The sequence below is a fragment of the Panicum hallii genome, chromosome 2 (assembly GCF_002211085.1).
Source record: "Panicum hallii strain FIL2 chromosome 2, PHallii_v3.1, whole genome shotgun sequence".
Lineage (NCBI taxonomy): Eukaryota > Viridiplantae > Streptophyta > Magnoliopsida > Poales > Poaceae > Panicum > Panicum hallii.
The window spans coordinates 2,995,097-3,013,668 of NC_038043.1; the positions used below are offsets into that span (position 1 = coordinate 2,995,097).

The 18,572-nt window shown below is 44.6% G+C and overlaps 2 protein-coding genes and 1 long non-coding RNA gene across 8 annotated transcripts in view; all 3 read right to left on the minus strand.

The window, feature by feature from the left end:
• Positions 1-14,740, minus strand: part of LOC112880356 (putative disease resistance protein RGA3) — a 47,903-nt gene extending 33,163 nt beyond the window's left edge. Inside the window, exons 1-5 of one of the 6 annotated variants that reach the window (XR_003226298.1) lie at positions 14,137-14,740; positions 11,234-12,393; positions 6,976-11,114; positions 6,040-6,175; positions 5,593-5,952 (exon numbers count right to left, since the gene is read on the minus strand). Coding sequence is in view for 1 of the 6 variants with exons in the window: in XM_025944940.1 (XP_025800725.1) it covers positions 9,702-11,106 (1,405 nt within the window). In the remaining 5 variants the exon portion in view is untranslated. The other 5 variants (XR_003226296.1, XR_003226297.1, XR_003226295.1 and 2 more) reach the window with 5 other exon arrangements.
• On the minus strand, positions 25-3,604 carry LOC112880357 (putative disease resistance protein RGA4). Its single transcript, XM_025944941.1, has 2 exons — positions 347-3,604; positions 25-236 (listed from the first exon to the last, which is right to left on the minus strand). Exons 1-2 carry the CDS (start codon positions 3,487-3,489, stop codon positions 152-154), a joined length of 3,228 nt encoding a protein of 1,075 aa, XP_025800726.1. The 5' UTR covers positions 3,490-3,604; the 3' UTR covers positions 25-151.
• Positions 14,741-15,157: 417 nt separating the features above from the next.
• Positions 15,158-16,647, minus strand: LOC112880362. Its single transcript, XR_003226300.1, has 3 exons — positions 16,162-16,647; positions 15,732-15,841; positions 15,158-15,641 (listed from the first exon to the last, which is right to left on the minus strand). It is a non-coding gene; the product is annotated as an uncharacterized LOC112880362 (long non-coding RNA).
• Positions 16,648-18,572: the final 1,925 nt, after the last annotated feature.

An 18,572-nucleotide genomic window follows, 5' to 3' on the forward strand; every position in this document is an offset into this window, starting at 1 on the left:
GATGGACTTGATATTATCACCGCATCTTTCAATACCTAATTTCTTGAGAGATGCCGGCAGGTTGGGGACCTCCACCAAAGATTTGCAACCACTTATACATAGAGATACCAGACATGGCGGGAGTCCACCCCGTTCTGGAGCAGATTGCCCGTCAGAAGCTTGTGTGTGTCCTGTCAGTTTGCTGCAACATGAAATCTCTAACCTCCTTAGGGATACCAGGACCTGGAACACGTTTTCTGGCCAGTAGACAAGAGCGTCGCAATTCAAAATTTCTAAATAATCAAGCCGTGCAAAACATGTCCACAATGCTAGTGCACCTGGGTGGGAGGAGAACAAAAGGTCGCACCTAGTTAGCGTCATAGCTAGCAGGGGGAGTTCATGATCCCATTTCTGCTTGACATGCAGCAATGTTGTTTCCGTGTCATTGGGTGACACATCCAGATCCAGAATGTACAGCGAAGGAATGCATCTGCTTACTGCCTGCAGGGATATTTGTTGACCTTCTCCTTCTATGGCTAATTTAACTAGCTTGGGTGTTTCAGGGAGACCTTTCAACTTCGGGCAGACATCAATTTCCAAGTCCTCCAGCAAAGGAAATGTTACCTCTTCTCCTGGAGTTCCTTCGGCTGCTCCCCATCTCTCAAGGGCCGACATATTAAATAATTTTAGCTTCCTCAGTGCTGGAAATGCAGAGCGACAACACACAGTTTCAGCCTGGCCAAATAATTGTTTAACCATTAATGACCCTTTCGGTAGTAGCTTCCTCAGTGCCTGAATTGCAGAGCGGCACATAGTATCAACTCCGCCAGATGATTCCGTAATCACCGATGCTGCTTTTGGTAATGCAGTCAAACTTCCACACTTGCGGATCGCCAGCTCCTCAACCTTGGGAAATATCGTCTCTTCTCCTTGTACCATATCTGTGTCCAACCATGCCTCAAATTTTGGCATCTCAACCAAGATAAGCACCTTCAGTTTCCGAAATGTGACGGCTGTAGCAGCGCCACTGCACAAACAATGTAAACTCTCCAATCCTGTCAGGTCAAGAATTTCCAGAGCCGGTAACTGCCAGAGTGCAGGAAGCTTCTCGAGCTTTTTGCAACCAGATAACTCAAGCTCCACCATGCCATTCAACATATCCATCCACGTTGGAAAAGTACTGCTCCCACAGGAATATATCCTCAGGACCTTCAACCCATCATGAGGTTTGAGACCTTCCACCACCTCTTCATGATTATTATTTTGTGCTTCCGGATCACCATCAGTCCATCTTAACTCCAGTTCAGTCAATTTTTTCTTGTTTCCAAGACCTGCTGCTTGCGCACCATTTGATCCTGTGACATTTTCGAGCTGGCTTAGCTCTAGTCTACCACCGAGGTCCAAATCCTGCAGCTCTCTCACGTTACTGCAACCGGAGTCGGTACCTGCTACGAAGCATGTAAGTGTCTGTAGGCAAGTGAGGTGTCCGAGCCCTCCGGGCATGCTTTTCAAATTTGGGCATTCGTGAGTGTAGAGGTGACGGAGGGAAGTCAAATACTTCAGTTCCTTTGGAAGTCGCTGAAGATCATCACAATAAGAAAGGTCCAGTGTTTGCAGATGATATAGGATGCTAATATCTTCAGGAAGTGCTTCAATATCACATCCCGAGAGATCAAGATACCTCAGGTGATGAAGATATTTCGGCCTTAGGAATGAACCTCGTTCGATCTTTAAAGCTCTGATAGAGTTGTATTTTGATAAGATCTTCAAATCTTCTTCTACATATCCATCACATATCAATGTTTGGAAAGCTGGAGATCCTTTCTCTACGGAAGCATTCAGAAGATTTTCTGGTTGAGGCACTGATAAATACAAATGACGAGCAGAATGAAGAGCAAACTCACTTTGGCTCGGGTGTGTAGCTATTGCGGCACATTCTTTTCCCATAGAATCCATTGCAACATCATGCATAAGGTCGTGGATCTTACAAGTAATTTTAGAACAATACATGTACTTGATCGGTTCAAAAGGATCATATTTTTGTTCAAATGGGACACTCTTCAAATCCTGATAAAATGACCTCGACTTCAGCTCATTGAAAAATTTTTCTCCAATGGTTTCAGGACACACTCCTGGTTGCTCTGGGATAAAACCATTGGCCATCCATAGGTGGATTAGACTTTGCACATCAATCTCATAATCCTTGGGAAACATAGCACAGAAAGCAAAGCACTGCCTCATATATGATGGCAAGCAATTGTAACTCAATTTAAGTACAGGTAAAATTCCATTTTCCTCATCACAAATTGTGCTTTTATTTAGCACAGCATCCCATTCTTCCTCGGTGGTCTTGGTACGCAGTACAGAGCCCAAAGCTGTAGCAGCCAAAGGAGAGCCAGAACATCTCTTGGCAACATCTCCGACCATTTTAACGAGTTCACCAGGCCACTCCTCTTCTTTTGAACTGAATGCTGTTGTCTTGATAATTTTCTCTATGAAGTATGCACCCAAGCTTTCAAGTTTATAGGCTCCTTCAGTTTTACCCATCATTAGTTTAGCAACTGCTTCATCACGAGTTGTTGTCAGCACTGAGCTACCGTTGTCACCATGCTGAAGGTAGGACTTAAGCCTTTCCCACTTGTGCTCATCACGGTTCCATACATCATCCAATACGAGTAGGTACCTCTTCCCACTCACTGCATTTTGAAGTTTCTCCAATGCTGAGCAACCAGTTTGTTCACAACCATTCTCTTTCAATATTCTATCAGCTAGGGAATCTACCTCAAAGTTATCAGAGACACACACCCAAAGCCGCAACTCGAAATGCTTGTGGATTTCAGGGTCATTGTAAATGAGTTGTGCTAAGGTGGTCTTGCCCAACCCTCCCATTCCGACAATTGGATGGACCGTGAGATTCTCATTGCCGACTTGAGCAAGCAATGTAGAAACGACTGCCTTCTTCTCATCAGCTCTCGATTTGCTGGCGATGTTTGTTGGGTCGATGATATTAGAATTATACTGCCTTAAGTAATTTGTGGGCTCTGGCTGCTCTGGTTTGAATTTGAACCTAAATGCATTCATCTCGGCGACGAGGACATCAATTTCTTTCAAGATCACGCGGAGCTTGTTTGCCATCCTGTGACGGAAAGCAATACGGTTGTGAGTAGGGAAAAGCTTTATTACATCTATGCCGAGGTCCTTGTTGTGGCCCTCCTTCTTGGCTTTGCGGCGCAGCGCCTCGTAGTTGAACTCATCGAGGACATCATTCGCCTGGTAGGCAACCTTCCGAACCTCCTCTAGCCAAACTTTCGCCCCTTCTCTCTTGGCTGCTGCCTGCTCCTCGGCGTCGGTGATGACGTCCAGGATGGCCGGCAGCTTGCGCTTGAGGAGCTTGTGCTGCTCCTCCATGCCCTCCATCACCTTGTACTGGTCCAGGAGGTAGCTGGAGGCCTTCTCCTTCACCATGGACACCAGCGGCCCGACCACCATGGTGGCCAGTACCTCAGCCATGGCTACGCCTGGAGCTCCAAAACACAACACAAGGAAACACAGATGCGGTATGGAGAGAGCTAGCTGGTGAAGCCAAGCAATAGTTGGTTTCAGTAGCTAGAAATCAATATGTAGCAAGAGCTGATATGAGGAAGAGATGGTGGACGTCCCCTTTCCAGCTGGAGTACCCTGCACCTGACCTAACACTCTGACACTGTCCCAGTGCCCACCAGTAGTTGTCCACTTTGTGTAGTGACTGTCATTATCATTCACAGAATTATGAAGCCGGACGTGACACCATTTTCTTCTTGCAGCACATAAAAAATCTCAACCTTTGATTTGAACCGAAACAAATATAAGTAATGACCAAATGATTCAAGAATATTTTACACCAAGCTCACTTCTGTACAAGTGAACACGCATACAACCATGCATTGGAAAAAAAAATGGATCGACAGTGCTCCCTCTGTTTCCAAAATTCTGTACGTTTTAGACATTACGTATCATGCATGGAGTGATTTATTCCATTGCATGCTATGACAGGGATGTAAGTTGAGCAGGTTACGTGAAAGTTCCAATAAGAAATTATAGTATGCAAACTAAATTGACTGTAATTTGAAACGAATATATGCGGCCAGAGCATGGGGCGGATAGGAGAGGACAAGAAAAGACGAGAAAAACAAAAGAAAAGACGTGAGGTCCACTCAGTGCTATTACTTTTCTCCTACCCATAGATCATATCACCTCCTTTTCTCCAAATGCAAAGCATATCAGGCTATCTCTAACAGGAGACTCTAAACCATTCTCTACCCTGTATATAGAATCTTCTCTATATGCTCCAGCAGTATTCTCTAAATGATCCTCTAAAATAGAGAACGATACAGGTTTCCTCTATATATAGAGATTCTCTCTCCTCTTCTCTATTTTTTCTTTACATTTTAAACACTGGATTAAATAAAAATAAAATATGTCCATAGCATTTGAGGTATGATAAATACATACATACAAAAATTTGAAACAAAATACGTTTCTAATATAGGGTTTAATGTATAGAGAACGAGATTTAGAGAACATTGTTGGAGAGAAATGAGATATAGAGGAGAGAATCTTATAGAGAAGTTTGTAAATGACGGATATAAAGAAGGATATAGAGGACGGATATAAAGAAGGATATAGAGAACGACATTGGAGATAGCCTCAGAGGGCAGAGGCTGAGAAAAAGGAACCTCCAGTCGCGTGGCGTATCCACCAGCATACATTCTCTCTTATCTCCCTCTCTCATCCACGTCATGACGTCAGAAAAATATTCTTCCTCATCTAGCTATGTCAGCTCTATTTGGGGATGCTATTAGGTCTCCTCCAATCATTTTGCTTACATGGTAAAAAATCTCAACCTTTGATTAGAACCGAAACAAATATAAATAATGACCAAATGATTCAAGATTTTTTTTACACCAAGCTCACTTTCTGTACAAGTGAACACACATACAATCATTGGAAAAATGGATCCACAGTGCTCCCTCTTTTTTCCGAAATTCTGGATGTTTTAGACATTATCTCGCGTACATCACGGAGTGATTTATTAGTGTGCCTATTTCCGATCTTGCCTATATTTAATACAGTGGTTATCTATTGCTATTTGCTTGTCAAATACGCTGGCGAGCTGTGAAGGACTTGTAGACGATGGGCCACACGCAGGAGACGAATGCGGCAGAGTAGAGGTCGAGGAAGGCGTGGAAGACGCGCTGGGGGTTCTGACTCCTGGGTGAGGACCGGCGCCGAACACCCTGCAGGCGGCGTGGCAGTGCTGCAGCGTCGCGGTGCTGGAGGCGCCGACGAGGTTGTTGATGATGTCCGTGGCTCTCGATTTGACTACTACGAGAACCAACTCTTGAGCTCGCGTGCTTGATAGTTTGGACACAGCCAGAGGAGAATTCGGGGAGAATTTAGATCAGAGGTTGCCAGTAGGCCGCAAGCAAGGAGATACAGAGGAGCAGGGTTCAGAGGCAGAGGAGTTCGTGTCTCTCTGTTCTGTTCCTTCCATCCCCTGCTTTGCTGCTTAACAACGAGACCTCTGCACAGAATCACCCTGCACACCATTCAGCACCAGATACGCACATAACATGGGATATTTAGCAATTTAAGTGCATTTCAAGCAGCAGCTTAAACAACGGCTTGACGTACAACAACATGAGTATCTTCAGCGGTGTATGAAAAGAAAGTGCTAGCTGTGTTTCGCTTGTGCTGGAGCAGACACTGAACTCAAACTCATCATAGTTCAAAAGAAAAGAAAATGAAGGATAACAAACTGGAGCATGGAGCTCTAAATGCTACAAATTCTTCAGCTTGCAGCCTATGACTTGTTTCTGCTCAAAATCAAGGACTTGGACTTGACTTCACTGGAGATTATCTTCAGAAAGTGTAGGTAATATATTCTACCACGGTTACAATAATCCATCATTTGCAGGTCTGGTAACAACGATCCTACAAGGAAGTCACACCTCATAGGGAGTCAGCATTAGGAGTTAGTATCATTTGAAGTCAATCATCGAGAACACTAGTATTACAAACCTTGGTGATAACTTTCATCAAGCCCTTGATCTGCTATTTCAATCACTGTCACTCTCCTCGTCATAGGAACACGGGAACAATCTCGTCGCAGCCTTGTCGACCAGCCTCCTGATTGCACGTATCAGAGTCTTTGGTTCTGGCAGATGAGGCCGTAATGATAGATGAAGTCAGAATTTATGTATAAAAATCAAGACGAGATTAGAAAGTATACATACAGGAGAATAGACTATGCATCCAACAGTACTAAAAGTTTTAAAAGGAAAGTATTATGTAAAGAGACAAAAACCATGTAAACAAAACTACACTTATATCCAATGGAGCCAATGGTAGGATCGCAAATCGTAGGATCATACCTGCTAGGATTTATCGTAGACTCCACTGAATAGAATCATAGAATCAACCCAAGGAACAAAGATTGTAAAGTCATCATAAAATCGCATGAGAGAATTCTGATTTTAACAACAAGGAATGGAGCTAGTGACTTTGCAAAGAAACAAACTGTAAGATGATTGATTTTACACTATCCGAATTAACAATTACCACCAAGGTAACAAACTGAACAGCAAAGATCATCTTACAGTTCAATTCCTCTGTACGGACCCAAAAAGAGATAGATTGGTGCCTAAACTTGTTGATCCAGGTGTACCTGTTTACATGCCCCTAATGTGCAACATCCGGCAGTTAATGGATTTAGGTGAAACAAGTGCACATAAATATAGGTATTACTGGTGCATTGTCCTCGATATAATGTATATATCATCAATGTTTGCCTTTAGGTTTTAAACACCACACTCGCAAAGTTTTTATCACTGAAGCCTACCGCTGTACCATATCTTGTAATAACTAACAGAATGTTTAAGTGGAGAGTTGCGTTTCAGACAACACCAATTGAGCTCCTGATCATTTTGTTAAAAGAAACAAGGAACTGGATATTACCTTCGTAACAGGCATCTATATGTTTCACCTCGAGGCAATCCAAACAGCTCTGAAGGCCCGGCGGAAATGACTTTATACCATCACAATCTTGAATCTGAAGAACTCTAAGAGATGAGTATGCTTGAGGCCCATCCAGTAAGGATACCAGGCTTTTGCAACCATAAAGCATGAGTACTTCCAGCGACCACAGCTCTCCTATCCAAGATTCCAGTGATTCCAACCGACTACATGAAATAATATTTAATTTTTGGACGACATCTAGCTTTCCTGATAGGGATTGTAGATTGCCGCAGCTATAAATGTCCAAGATCTTGATAGACGAAGGAAGATTGGCAACCTCTGACAAACAATCGCATCTCCATATACTTAGAGATTCTAGGCATGGAAGGGAGCGATGGTTGGCTGCTGATGACAGCTTCAGTACAGCTGTAGACGCCGTGGCCTCACTACCGCAAGACCCTGGAATTAATGATGACGTGTCCGGCTGTACGACACCTTCTCCACCCACCAGCGTCACATACTCATGCTGACCGAATATGATGGACTTGATATTATCACTACAGCTAGCAATATGTAATGTCTTGAGAGATGCCGGCAGGTTGGGGACCAATACCAAAGATGTGCAACCATTTATCCATAGAGATTCCAGACGTGGCAGGAGTCCACCCCGTTCTGGAGCAGATTGCCCGTCAGAAGCTTGTGTGTATACTGTCAGTTTGCTGCAACTCCAAATCGATAACCTCCTTAGGGATACCAGGACCTGGAACACGTTTTCTGGCCAGTAGACAAGAGCATCGCAATCCCAAATTCTAAGATCTACTAGCCGTGCAAAACATGTCCACAACGCTAGTGCATTTGAGTGGGAGGAAAACAAAAGGTCGCACCTAGTTAACATCATAGCTGCCAGGGGGAGTTCTTGATTGCATTTCTGCTGACATGCAGCAATATTGTTTCCGTGTCATCGGGAGACACATCCAGACGCAGCCTGGACAGTGAAGGAATGCATCTGCTAGCTGCCTGCAGGGATATTTGTTGACCATGTCCACGCGCACTGATGGCTAATTCACTTAGCTTCGGTGCTTCAGGTAGATCAGTCAACTTCGGGCAGACATTAATTTTCAACTCCTCCAGCAGAGGAAATGTTACCTTTTCTCCTGGAGTTCCTTCGACGGCTCCCCATCTCTCAAGGGCCGACAAACCAGATAACTCTAGTTTCCGTAGTGCTGGAAATGCAGAGCGACAACACACGGTTTCAGCTCCTCCAAATGATTGTTCAACCAATAATGACCCTATCGGTAGTGTAGCCAGGCTTGCACAAGACAAGATGTACAGTTCCTCGAGCCGAGGAAATGTTACCCCTTCTACTAGAGTTCCTTCGACTACCTCCCATCTATCAAACATATTCAAAGAAAATAACGTCCTGTTCCTCAATGCTGGAAATGCGGAGCGGCGCTTAGTGTCAACTCCACCAGACGATTCCGTAATCACTGATGCTGCTTTTGGTAGTGCAGTCAAACTTCCACACTCATGAATCTCCAGCTTCTCAACCTTGGGAAATATCGTCTCTTCTCCTTGTACCACATCTGTGTCCAGCCATGCCTCAACGTTTGGCATCTCAACCAAGGTAAGCACCTTCAGTTTCTGAAATATGACGGCTGTTGTAGCGCCGCTGCACAAACAATGTAAACTTTCCAATCCTTTTAGGTGAAGAATTTCCAGAGCTGGTAACTGCCAGAGTGCAGGAAGCTTCTCGAGCTTTTTGCAACCAGATAACTTAAGCTCCACCATGCCATTCAAAATATCCATCCACGTTGGAAAAGTACTGCTCCCACAGGAATATATCCCTAGGACCTTCAGCCCATCATGAGGTTTGAGACCTTGCACCACCTCTTTGTGATTATTATTTTGTGCTTCCTGATCACCATCAGTCCATATTAACTCCAGTTTAGTTAATTTTTTCTTGTTTCCAAGACCTGCTGCTTGCGCACCATTTGCTCCTGTGACATTTTCGAGCTGTCTTAGCTCTAGTCTACCACCGAGGTCCAAATCCTGCAGCTCTCTCACATTACTGCAACCGGAGTCGGTATCTGCTATAAAGCATGCAAGTGTCTGTAGGGAAGTGAGGTGTCCGAGCCCTCCGGGCATGCTTTTCAACTTTCTACATCCGTGAGTGTAGAGGTGACGGAGGGAAGTCAAATACTTCAGTTCCTTTGGAAGTCGCTGAAGATCAGCACAATTAGAAAGGTCCAGTGTTTGCAGATGATATAGGATGCTAATGTCTTCAGGAAGTGCTTCAATATCACTTTTTGAGAGATCAAGATACCTCAGGTGATGAAGATATTTCAGCCTAAGGAATGAACTTTGCTGGACCTTTAATGCTCTCACAGAACTGCAATTCGATAACTTTTGAAAACCTCTTCCAGGTTTCTTTCCCCCAAAAATCAGTGTTTGGAAAGTTGGAGACCCCTTTGCTAGGGAAGCATTCAGAATAGTTTCTGCTCTATTAACTGACAGAAATAAATGACAAGCGGAATATGGAAAGTCCTCACTTTTACTCAGTTTTGTAGCTATAGTAGCGCACTCGTTTCCCATAGAATCCATTGTAACATCATGCATAAGGTCATGGATCTTACAAGTAATTCTGGAGACCTCGGTATGATTGAACTGAAATGGGATTCCCTTCACATCTTGAAAAAAAGATCTTGCTGCCAACTCAACGAAAATATTTTTACCAGTAATTTCAGGACGTTCTCCTTGTTTCTCTAGGATAAAACCATTAGCCATCCACAATTGGATCAGCATTTCCACATCAATCTCATAATCCTTTGGAAACATAGCACAGAAAGCAAAGCACTGCCTCATATGTGATGGCAAGCCATTGTAACTGAGCTTGAGTACTGGTAAAATTTTATTTTCCTCATCCCAAATCGAGCTTCTTCTTAATACAGACTTCCATTCTTCCTCGGTGGTCTTGGTACGCAGTAAAGAGCCCAATGCTGTAGCAGCCAAAGGAGAGCCAGCACATCTCTTGGCAACTTGTCCGACCATTTTAACTAGTTCACCAGGCCACTCCTCTTCTTTTGAACTGAATGCTCTTGTCTTGATAATTTTCTCTATGAAGTATGCACCCAAGCTTTCAAGTTTATAGGCTCCTTCAGTTTTACCCATCATTAGTTTAGCAACAGCTTCATCACGAGTTGTTGTCAGCACTGAGCTACCGCTGCCACCATGCTGAAGGTAGGACTTAAGCCTTTCCCACTTGTGCTCATCACGGTTCCATACATCATCCAATACGAGTAGGTACCTCTTCCCACTCACTGCATTTTGAAGCTTCTCCAATGCTGAGCAACCAGTTGGTTTACAACCATTCTCTTTCAGTATTCTATCAGCCACGGAATCCACCTCAAAGTTATCAGAGACGCACACCCAAAGCCGCAACTGGAAATGCTTCTTGATTTCAGGGTCATTGTAAATGAGCTGCGCTAAGGTGGTCTTGCCCAACCCTCCCATTCCGACGACGGGAATGACAGTGGGATCCGAGCTGCTAGCTTGAGCAAGTAATCTATCAACAACATCCTTCATCTCTCGGGCTCTTGATTCTTTGGCAATGTTCACAGGGTCGACGATAACAGAATTATTCTGCCTCAAGTAATTTATGGGCTCTGGTGACCCTGGTTTGAACATGAACCTAAAGCCATTCATCTCTTTGATGAGGTCATCAATTTCTTGCAAGATCATACGGAGCTTGTTTGCCATCCTGTAACGGAAAATAATACGGTTGTGAGTAGGGAAGAGCTTTATTACATCCATGCTGAGGTCCTTGTAGCGGCCCTCCTCCTTGGCTTTGCGGCGCAGCGCCTCGTACTTGAACTCATCGAGGACATCATTCGCTTGGTAGGTCACCTTCCGGACCTTCTCCAGCCAAGCTTTCGCTCCTTCTCTCTTGGCTGCTGCCTGTTCCTCGGCGTCGATCATGACGTCCATGATGTGCAACAACTTGCGCTTGAGGACCTCGTGCTGCTTGTCCATGCCCTCCATCACCTTGTACTGGTCCAGGAGGTAGCTGGAGGCCTTCTCCTTCACCATGGACACCAGTGGCCCGACCACCATGGTGGCCAGTACCTCAGCCATGGCTACGCCTGGAGCTCCAAATCACAACACAAGTAGACACAGATGCGGTATGGAGAGAGTGAAGCCAGGCAATAATTGGTTTCAGAAGCTAGAAACTGCTATTTGTACGGGATGGTGGACGATTCACCTTCCAGGCTTCCAGCTGGAGTACCCTGCAACTGTCCTAACACTCTGTTCTCCTGTCAAGCTGACACAGCCCAGTAGTCCACTGCCCACCGCTTTTCCTATAACAAATCCCAATTATCATTCAAAATTCCAATAATAAATCATTATGAAGCGGGACGTGACACCATTTTCTTCTTGACGCACATAAAAAATCTCAACCTTTGATTAGAACCGAAAAAAATATAAATAATGACCAAATGATTCAAGATTTTTTACACCAAGCTCACTTTCTGTACGTGAAATACTTTTGTAATGTCCGAAAGCTTCGACGTAACCTTCCGCGAGGCCTCCTCTTGGGTGGCGATCCCCAACAGCGGCCAGCAAGGAGATGCAGAGGAGCTGGGTTCAGAGGCAGAGGAGTTCGTGTCTCTGTTCTGCCCCTTCCATCCCGTGCTTTGCTGCTTGCCTGCTTCTCATGTCTCGTGGCCGTACAGAGCAGAGGATGGCTTATGAGGTGCAGTGCTAAAGTAATTTTCTATGAACACTTACCCTCTGCTTGGTTTGACAATACTAACAGGAGAAATGTTGCTGCAAGATGTAGTTTTGAACAAACAGGCCTTAACAAGGAGACCTCTGCACAAGGATCGCGCTGCACACCATTCAGTGTCGGGTGCCCACATAACATGGGATAAAGTTCAGCAATTCCCGTGCATTTCAAGCAGCAGCTTAAACAACGAAACACATGAGTATGCTGGACTGTTCGATTCTATGGCAAGTATCATCTGCGGTTATGTAAAGAAACACATCATGAAATGAAAGTGGTAGCTCCGCTTCCCTGGTGCTGGAGCAGAAACGAACTCAAACACATCATAGTTCAAAAGAAAAAAAAAAGGATAGAAAGCTGGAGCACGGAGCTCCAAATGCTACAAATTCTTCAGCTTGCAGTTTGGGGCTTGTCTTCTGCTCAGAATTCAAGGACTTCAGCTTCAACAAGGATAAATAAAGGACTGGAGCATGGAGCTCTATACGCTAAATTCTTCAGCTTGCAATCCGGGACTTGTTTCCTGCTTAAAATCTTGGACTTCCGCTTGAGTTCACTGGAGATTATCTTCAGAAAGTGCATGTTATACATTCTACCATGGTCACAATAGTCCATCATTTGCAGGTCTGGTAGTAACGATCCTACAAGGAAGTGACACGTCATAGGGAGTTAGCAGCTTAGCATTAGGAGCTAGAATCATTGAAATCAATCATCATGACGTCATGACGTCAGAAAAATATTCTTCCTCATCTAGCTATGTCAGCTCTATTTGGGGATGCTATTAGGGCTCCTCCAATCATTTTGCTTACATGGTAAAAAGTCTCAACCTTTGATTAGAACCGAAACAAATATAAATAATGACCAAATGATTGAAGATTTTTTTTACACCAAGCTCACTTTCTGTGCAAGTAAACACGCATACAACCATGCATTGGAAAAAAAATGGATCCACAGTGCTCCCTCTTTTTTCTGAAATTCTGGATGTTTTAGACATTATCTCGCGTACGTATCATGGAGTGATTTATTAGTGTGCCTATTTCCGATCTTGCCCATATTTAATACAGTGGTTATCTATTGCTATTTGCTTGTCAAATACGCTGGCGAGCTGTGAAGGACTTGTAGACGACGGGCCACACGCAGGAGACGAATGGGCACGCGGTGCTGGTTTAATGTCACTAGCAGCGCTAATAAGTAGAGAATGCAGACAGGCTGGACTAATCAACAAAACTGGCCGATTATTCCATTCCAACTATGAAATTTTTCGACAGGGATGTAAGTTAAGCAGGTTACCTGAAATTTTTCTACAAGGAACTATAGTATGCAAACTAAATTGACTGTAATTTCAAACGAATATATGCAAAATTGTGAGAATTATAGCATCCTTGGGGGAAAAGGAAAGAAAATTCATGAGGAGCTGGTAGAAGAGGTCAAGGGAGTACACGTTGTCCTTTTTGGCGAAGTAGATGGGGGCGGGGCCGGGGATGCGGTCAAGCGCGGCGTTCCTCTGGGGTAGGCCGCATAGCTCCATCAGGCGTGTCGGGCACGTCGTGGTGGGAGGCGAGGTCATGGGTACATGACCCCACATCCTGGAGCAGCGTGGTGGTGCACGAGCAGGAAGAGGACGGCGACAAAGTCGAGGAGGAAATTTCATTCAATCTACATAAAATTCTCACCCTCGATTTGAATAGAAAGAAATATGAATAGTGACCACAAATAATTAAAGAAAATTTTAAAGCACCAAGCGAAAAGTCATACAATCATCGAAAAAAACTGGATCCACAGTACTCCCCATGATTTCAAAAATCCAGACACGTGCTTGACTTATAAATTGCAATGGTAACCAGCATATAAAGATTAAGGCATGACAATGATAGCTCGAAGATGCATCCATGTTGCAGCCATAAGCAGCAATAATACAAAAATCTAGATGTTTTAGACATTGTTGTATCACGTGCTGATTTATTAGGGTGCCTATTTTGAGACGAAATTTAAGGCAAGAGCCAAACCTCGTCATTCATGGTGGATAGGAGCCGGTATTGTAACAACTCATCCCTTCATTTGTTTTATCAATTCAGAAAAGGAACTATGGAATGCGAATTAAATTGACTGTAATTTTGTACAGAAGAATTAATGCCGACAGGCTGTACTAGTCACCTTAACTGACCGATTATTCCATTACATGCTATATGAAAATTTTCGACAGGGACGTAAGCTAAGCAGGTTACCAGAGATTTTCCATTAAGGAATTATGGAATGCGAATTAAATTGACTGTGATTTCAAACGAATATATGCAAACATGTGAGAATTGCAGCATCATTGGGCGGAAGAGAGAGGGGGAAAAAAAGGAAAAATCATGAGGGTTGGGATGTCCCTGTCGATTTACCTTACGCTGCGGAGCTGGTAGAAGAGGTCAATGGAGTACACCCTGTCCTCGCCGGCGAAGTAGACGAGGCCAGGGGAACGCGGTGCTGCTCGATGCGGCCGAGCGCCGCATTCCCCTGGCGCGGGCCGCGCCGCTCCACCGGGGTCGCGGGTCGCGGCGGGAGGCGAGGCGGGTCCGCGGGGCAGCGCACGGGCGCTCGACGACGAGCCGGAGCGGCGGCGGGCGGGACGAGAAGGTCAGCACTGCGACAGCCATGGCTTCCGGATTTTGGAGGAAGGGGAAGGAGGCGGACTTGTCAGTGTTCACATCGATGGCGAGCTCCTCGTCCGTGGCTCTCGATTTGTCCATGAGAACCAACTGTTGAGCTCGTGTGCTCGATAGTTTCAACACAACCAGAGGAGGTAGCCGGTAGGCAGGAAGCAAGGAGGTTCAGAGGAGCTGGGTTCGGAGGCAGGGGAGCTCGTGTCTCCGTTCTGTCCAATCCCCTGCTGCATAGTAAAATGCCTCAACAACTGTGATTTGGATCTCACGCGATACAATTAGTAAATTAGTAAGTAGTAAGTTTAAAGATTTAAATGTGTATTTTGAAAGTTGGGAACCAGGGTGACACCTCGAGCTAAGTTCAAGGGCCGGCGGTGCATTTTACTCCCCTACTGCGGCTAGAGCCAACTTCAAGGGCCGGCGGTGCATTTTACTCCCCTACTGCGCTAGTCTGCTACTTCTCATGTCTGTGGCCCAGCCCATACAGAGCATATGGCAGCTGCCAAGTGCTAACTATGGCTATGGAAAGTAATTTTTGTTTGGGCACTTGCCTTCTGCTTTGTCTTACAGTACGATAATTTCTCGTGTATCCATTGCAGTCACCATTCTTTTCAATTCAATATTTCCATTGCAGCATTGCCAGGAGAAAACAGAGCTTGACAAACGGTACCTGTGCACAACAGCACAAGACCGTGCTATCCAAAGCCTTGCAGGATCACCCTGAACACCGTTCAGTATTAGGTACCCACATAACATGGAATTGGGACAAAGTTCAGCACTTTCAGTGCATATCAAGCAGCAGCTTAAACAACAGCCTGTCGAACAACAACATGAACATGTTCGACTATTGATTTGGCAATTATCTTCTGCAGTCATGTAGAAAAAGCACATCACGAAATGGAAGCCCTAGCTGTGTTTCGCTTGTGCTGGAGCAGGCACGAATTCAAACACGTCACAGTTCAAAAGAAAAGAGAAGGATAAAAAGCTGGATCATGGAGCTCGGTATTCTATAATTCTTCGGATTGAACTCTGGGACTTGTTTTTCTGCTCAAAATAAAGGACTTCAGCTTGCAGAAGGATAAAGGACTCGAGTACGGAGCTCCATGTGCTAAATTCTTCAGCTTGCGTTCTGGGACTTGTTTGCTGCTTAAAATCTTGGACTTCCGATGGAGTTCACTGGAGATTATCTTCAGTAAATGTATGTTATACCTTCTACCACGGTCACAGGTCTGGTAATAACGATCCTACAAGGAAGTCACACCTCATAGGGAGTCAGCATTATTAGAAGATACAATCATTTGAAATCAATCATGAAGAACACTAATATTACAAACCTTGGTGATATCCCCTCAAAAAGAAAAACTGATGGTAACTTTCTTTATTAGGTCCTCAATCTGCTATTTCGAGCACGCCAGCGTCCTAATTGCACGTTTCCAAGTCGTTTCTGGCAGATCAGGCCGTGATCATATAGATGATGTTAGAATTTATGCATTCAAATCAACAAGAAATTAGAAAGTACATATACAGGAGAAAGTGCAAATAAATACAGGAATTAGTTGTGCATTGTTCTCGATACAATGTATATATCATCAACGGTTGGCTAGAGGTTCTAAAACACCACGCTCACAAAGTTTTTATCACTAAATCATACCACATCTTGTAATAACTAACAGAATCTTTTAAGTGGAGAGTTGCGTTTTATACAACATCAATTGAGCTCCTGATTATTTTGTTAAAAGAAACAAGCTGGAAACTGGAGATTACCTTCGTAACGGGCATCTAGATGTTTCTCCTCGAGGCAATCCAAACGGCTCCGTAGGCTCCGCGGAAGCAACTTTATACCATCACAATCTTGAATCTGAAGAACTCTAAGAGATGAGTATGCTTGAGGCCCATCCGGTAAGGACACCAGGCTTCTGCAATGAAGAAGCCTGAGTTCTTCCAGAGATCGGAGCTCTCCTACGCAAGATTCCAGTGACTCCAACCGTCTACATGAGGTAATATTTAATTTTTGGACGACATCTAGCTTTCCTAATAGGGATTGAAGGTTGCCGCAGCCAAAAAATGTCCAAGGTCTTGATAGACGGAGGAAGATTGGCAACCTCTGACAAACGATCGCAACTCTGTATACTTAGAGATTCTAGGCATGGAAGGGAGCGATGGTTGTCTGCTGATGATAGCTTCAGTACAGCTGTAGACGCCGTGGCCTCACTACCGTTGTACAACTCTGTATACTCATGCTGACCGAATATGATGAACTTGATATTATCACCGCTACCAGCCAATTTCTAATGTCTTGAGAGATGCCGGCAGGTTTGGGACCTCCACCAAAGATGTGCAACCACTTATCTGTAGAGATTCCAGACGTGGCGGGAGTCCACCCCGTTCTGGAGCAGATTGCCTGTCAGAAGCTTGTGTGTGTCCTGTCAGTTTGCTGCAGCTCCAAATCGATAACCTCCTTAGGGATACCAGGACCTGGAACACGTTTTCTGGCCAGTAGACAAGAGCGTCGCAATTCAAAATTGTCAAATCTACAAGCCGTGCAAAACATGTCCACAACGCTAGTGCATCTGGGTGGGAGGAGAACAAAAAGGTCGCACCTAGTTAGCCTCATAGCTGCCAGGGGGAGTTCATGATCCCATTTCTGCTTGACATGCAGCAATGTTGTTTCCGTGTCATCGGGTGACACATCCAGACGCAGACTGGACAGCGAAGGAATGCATCTGCTAGCTGCCTGCAGGGATATTTGTTGACCACCTCCTTCTATGGCTAATTTACCTAGCCTGGGTGTTTCAGGGAGACCAGTCAACTTCGGGCAGGCAATAATTTCCAAGTCCTCCAGCAGAGGAAATGTTACCTCTTCTCCTGGAGTTCCTTCGGCTGCCTCCCATCTATCAAACATATTCAAATATCTTAACGTCATGTTCCTCAATGCTGGAAATGCGGAGCGGAACTTAGTGTCAACTCCGCCAGACGATTCCGTAATCACGATGCTGCTTTTGGTAGTGCAGTCAAACTTCCACACGCGCGGATCTCCAGCTCCTCAACCTCGGGAAATATTGGCCCTTCTCCTTGTACCACATCTGTGTCCAGCCATGCCTCAAATTTTGGCATCTCAACCAAGGTAAGCACCTTCAGTTTCTGAAATGTGACGGCTGTAGCAGCGCCGCTACACAAACAATGTAAACTTTCCAATCCTTTCAGGTGAAGAATTTCCAGAGCTGGTAATTGCCAGAGTGCAGGAAGCTTCTCGAGCTTTTTGCAACCAGATAACTTAAGCTCCACCATGCCATTCAACATATCCATCCACGTTGGAAAAGTACTGCTCCCACAGGAATATATCCTCAGGACCTTCAGCCCATCATGAGGTTTGAGACCTTCCACCACCTCTTCGTGATTATTATTTTGTGCTTCCTGATCACCATCAGTCCATCTTAACTCCAGTTCAGTCAATTTTTCTTGTTTCCAAGACCTGCCGCTTGCGCACCATTTGCTCCTGTGACATTTTCAAGCTGTCTTAGCTCTAGTCTAACCACCGAGGTCCAAATCCTGCAGCTCTCTCACATTACTGCAACTGGAGTCGGTACCTGCTACAAGCATGTAAGTGTCTGTAGGGAAGTGAGGTGTCCGAGCCCTCCGGGCATGCTTTTCAACTTTCTACATCCGTGAGTATAGAGGTGACGGAGGGAAGTCAAATACTTCAGTTTTCTTTGGAAGTCGCTGAAGATCACCACAATAAGAAAGGTCCAGTGTTTGTAGATGAATATAGGATGCTAATGTCTTCAGGGAGTGCTTCATGTCACTTTCTGAGAGATCAAGATACCTCAGGTGATGAAGATATTTTGGCCTCAGGAATGAACCTCGTTTGATCTTTAAAGCTCTGATAGAGTTGTATTTTGATAAGATCTTCAAATCTTCTTTTACATATCCATCACATATCAATGTTTGGAAAGCTGGAGATTCTTTCTCTACGGAAGCATTCAGAAGATTTTCTGGTTGACGCACTGATAAATACAAATGACGAGCAGAATGAAGAGCATACTCACTTTGGCTCGGGTGTGTAGCTATTGCGGCACATTCTTTAACCATAGAAGATTCTGCAACATCATGCATAAGGTCGTGGATCTTACAAGTAATTTTAGAAAATACGTATACTTGATCCGTCCAAAGTATCA

What these genes read in the sequence shown, in the direction of transcription:
- LOC112880357 (XM_025944941.1), bottom strand. Translation starts at nt 3,489, where the DNA reads ATGGCTGAGGTACTGGCCACCATGGTGGTCGGGCCGCTGGTGTCCATG. An exon ending in CTAGCTATGACGCTAACTAG is followed by an intron (nt 237 to 346) that starts GTGCGACCTTTT and finishes TCTACTGGCCAG; the next exon opens with AAAACGTGTTCCAGGTCCTG.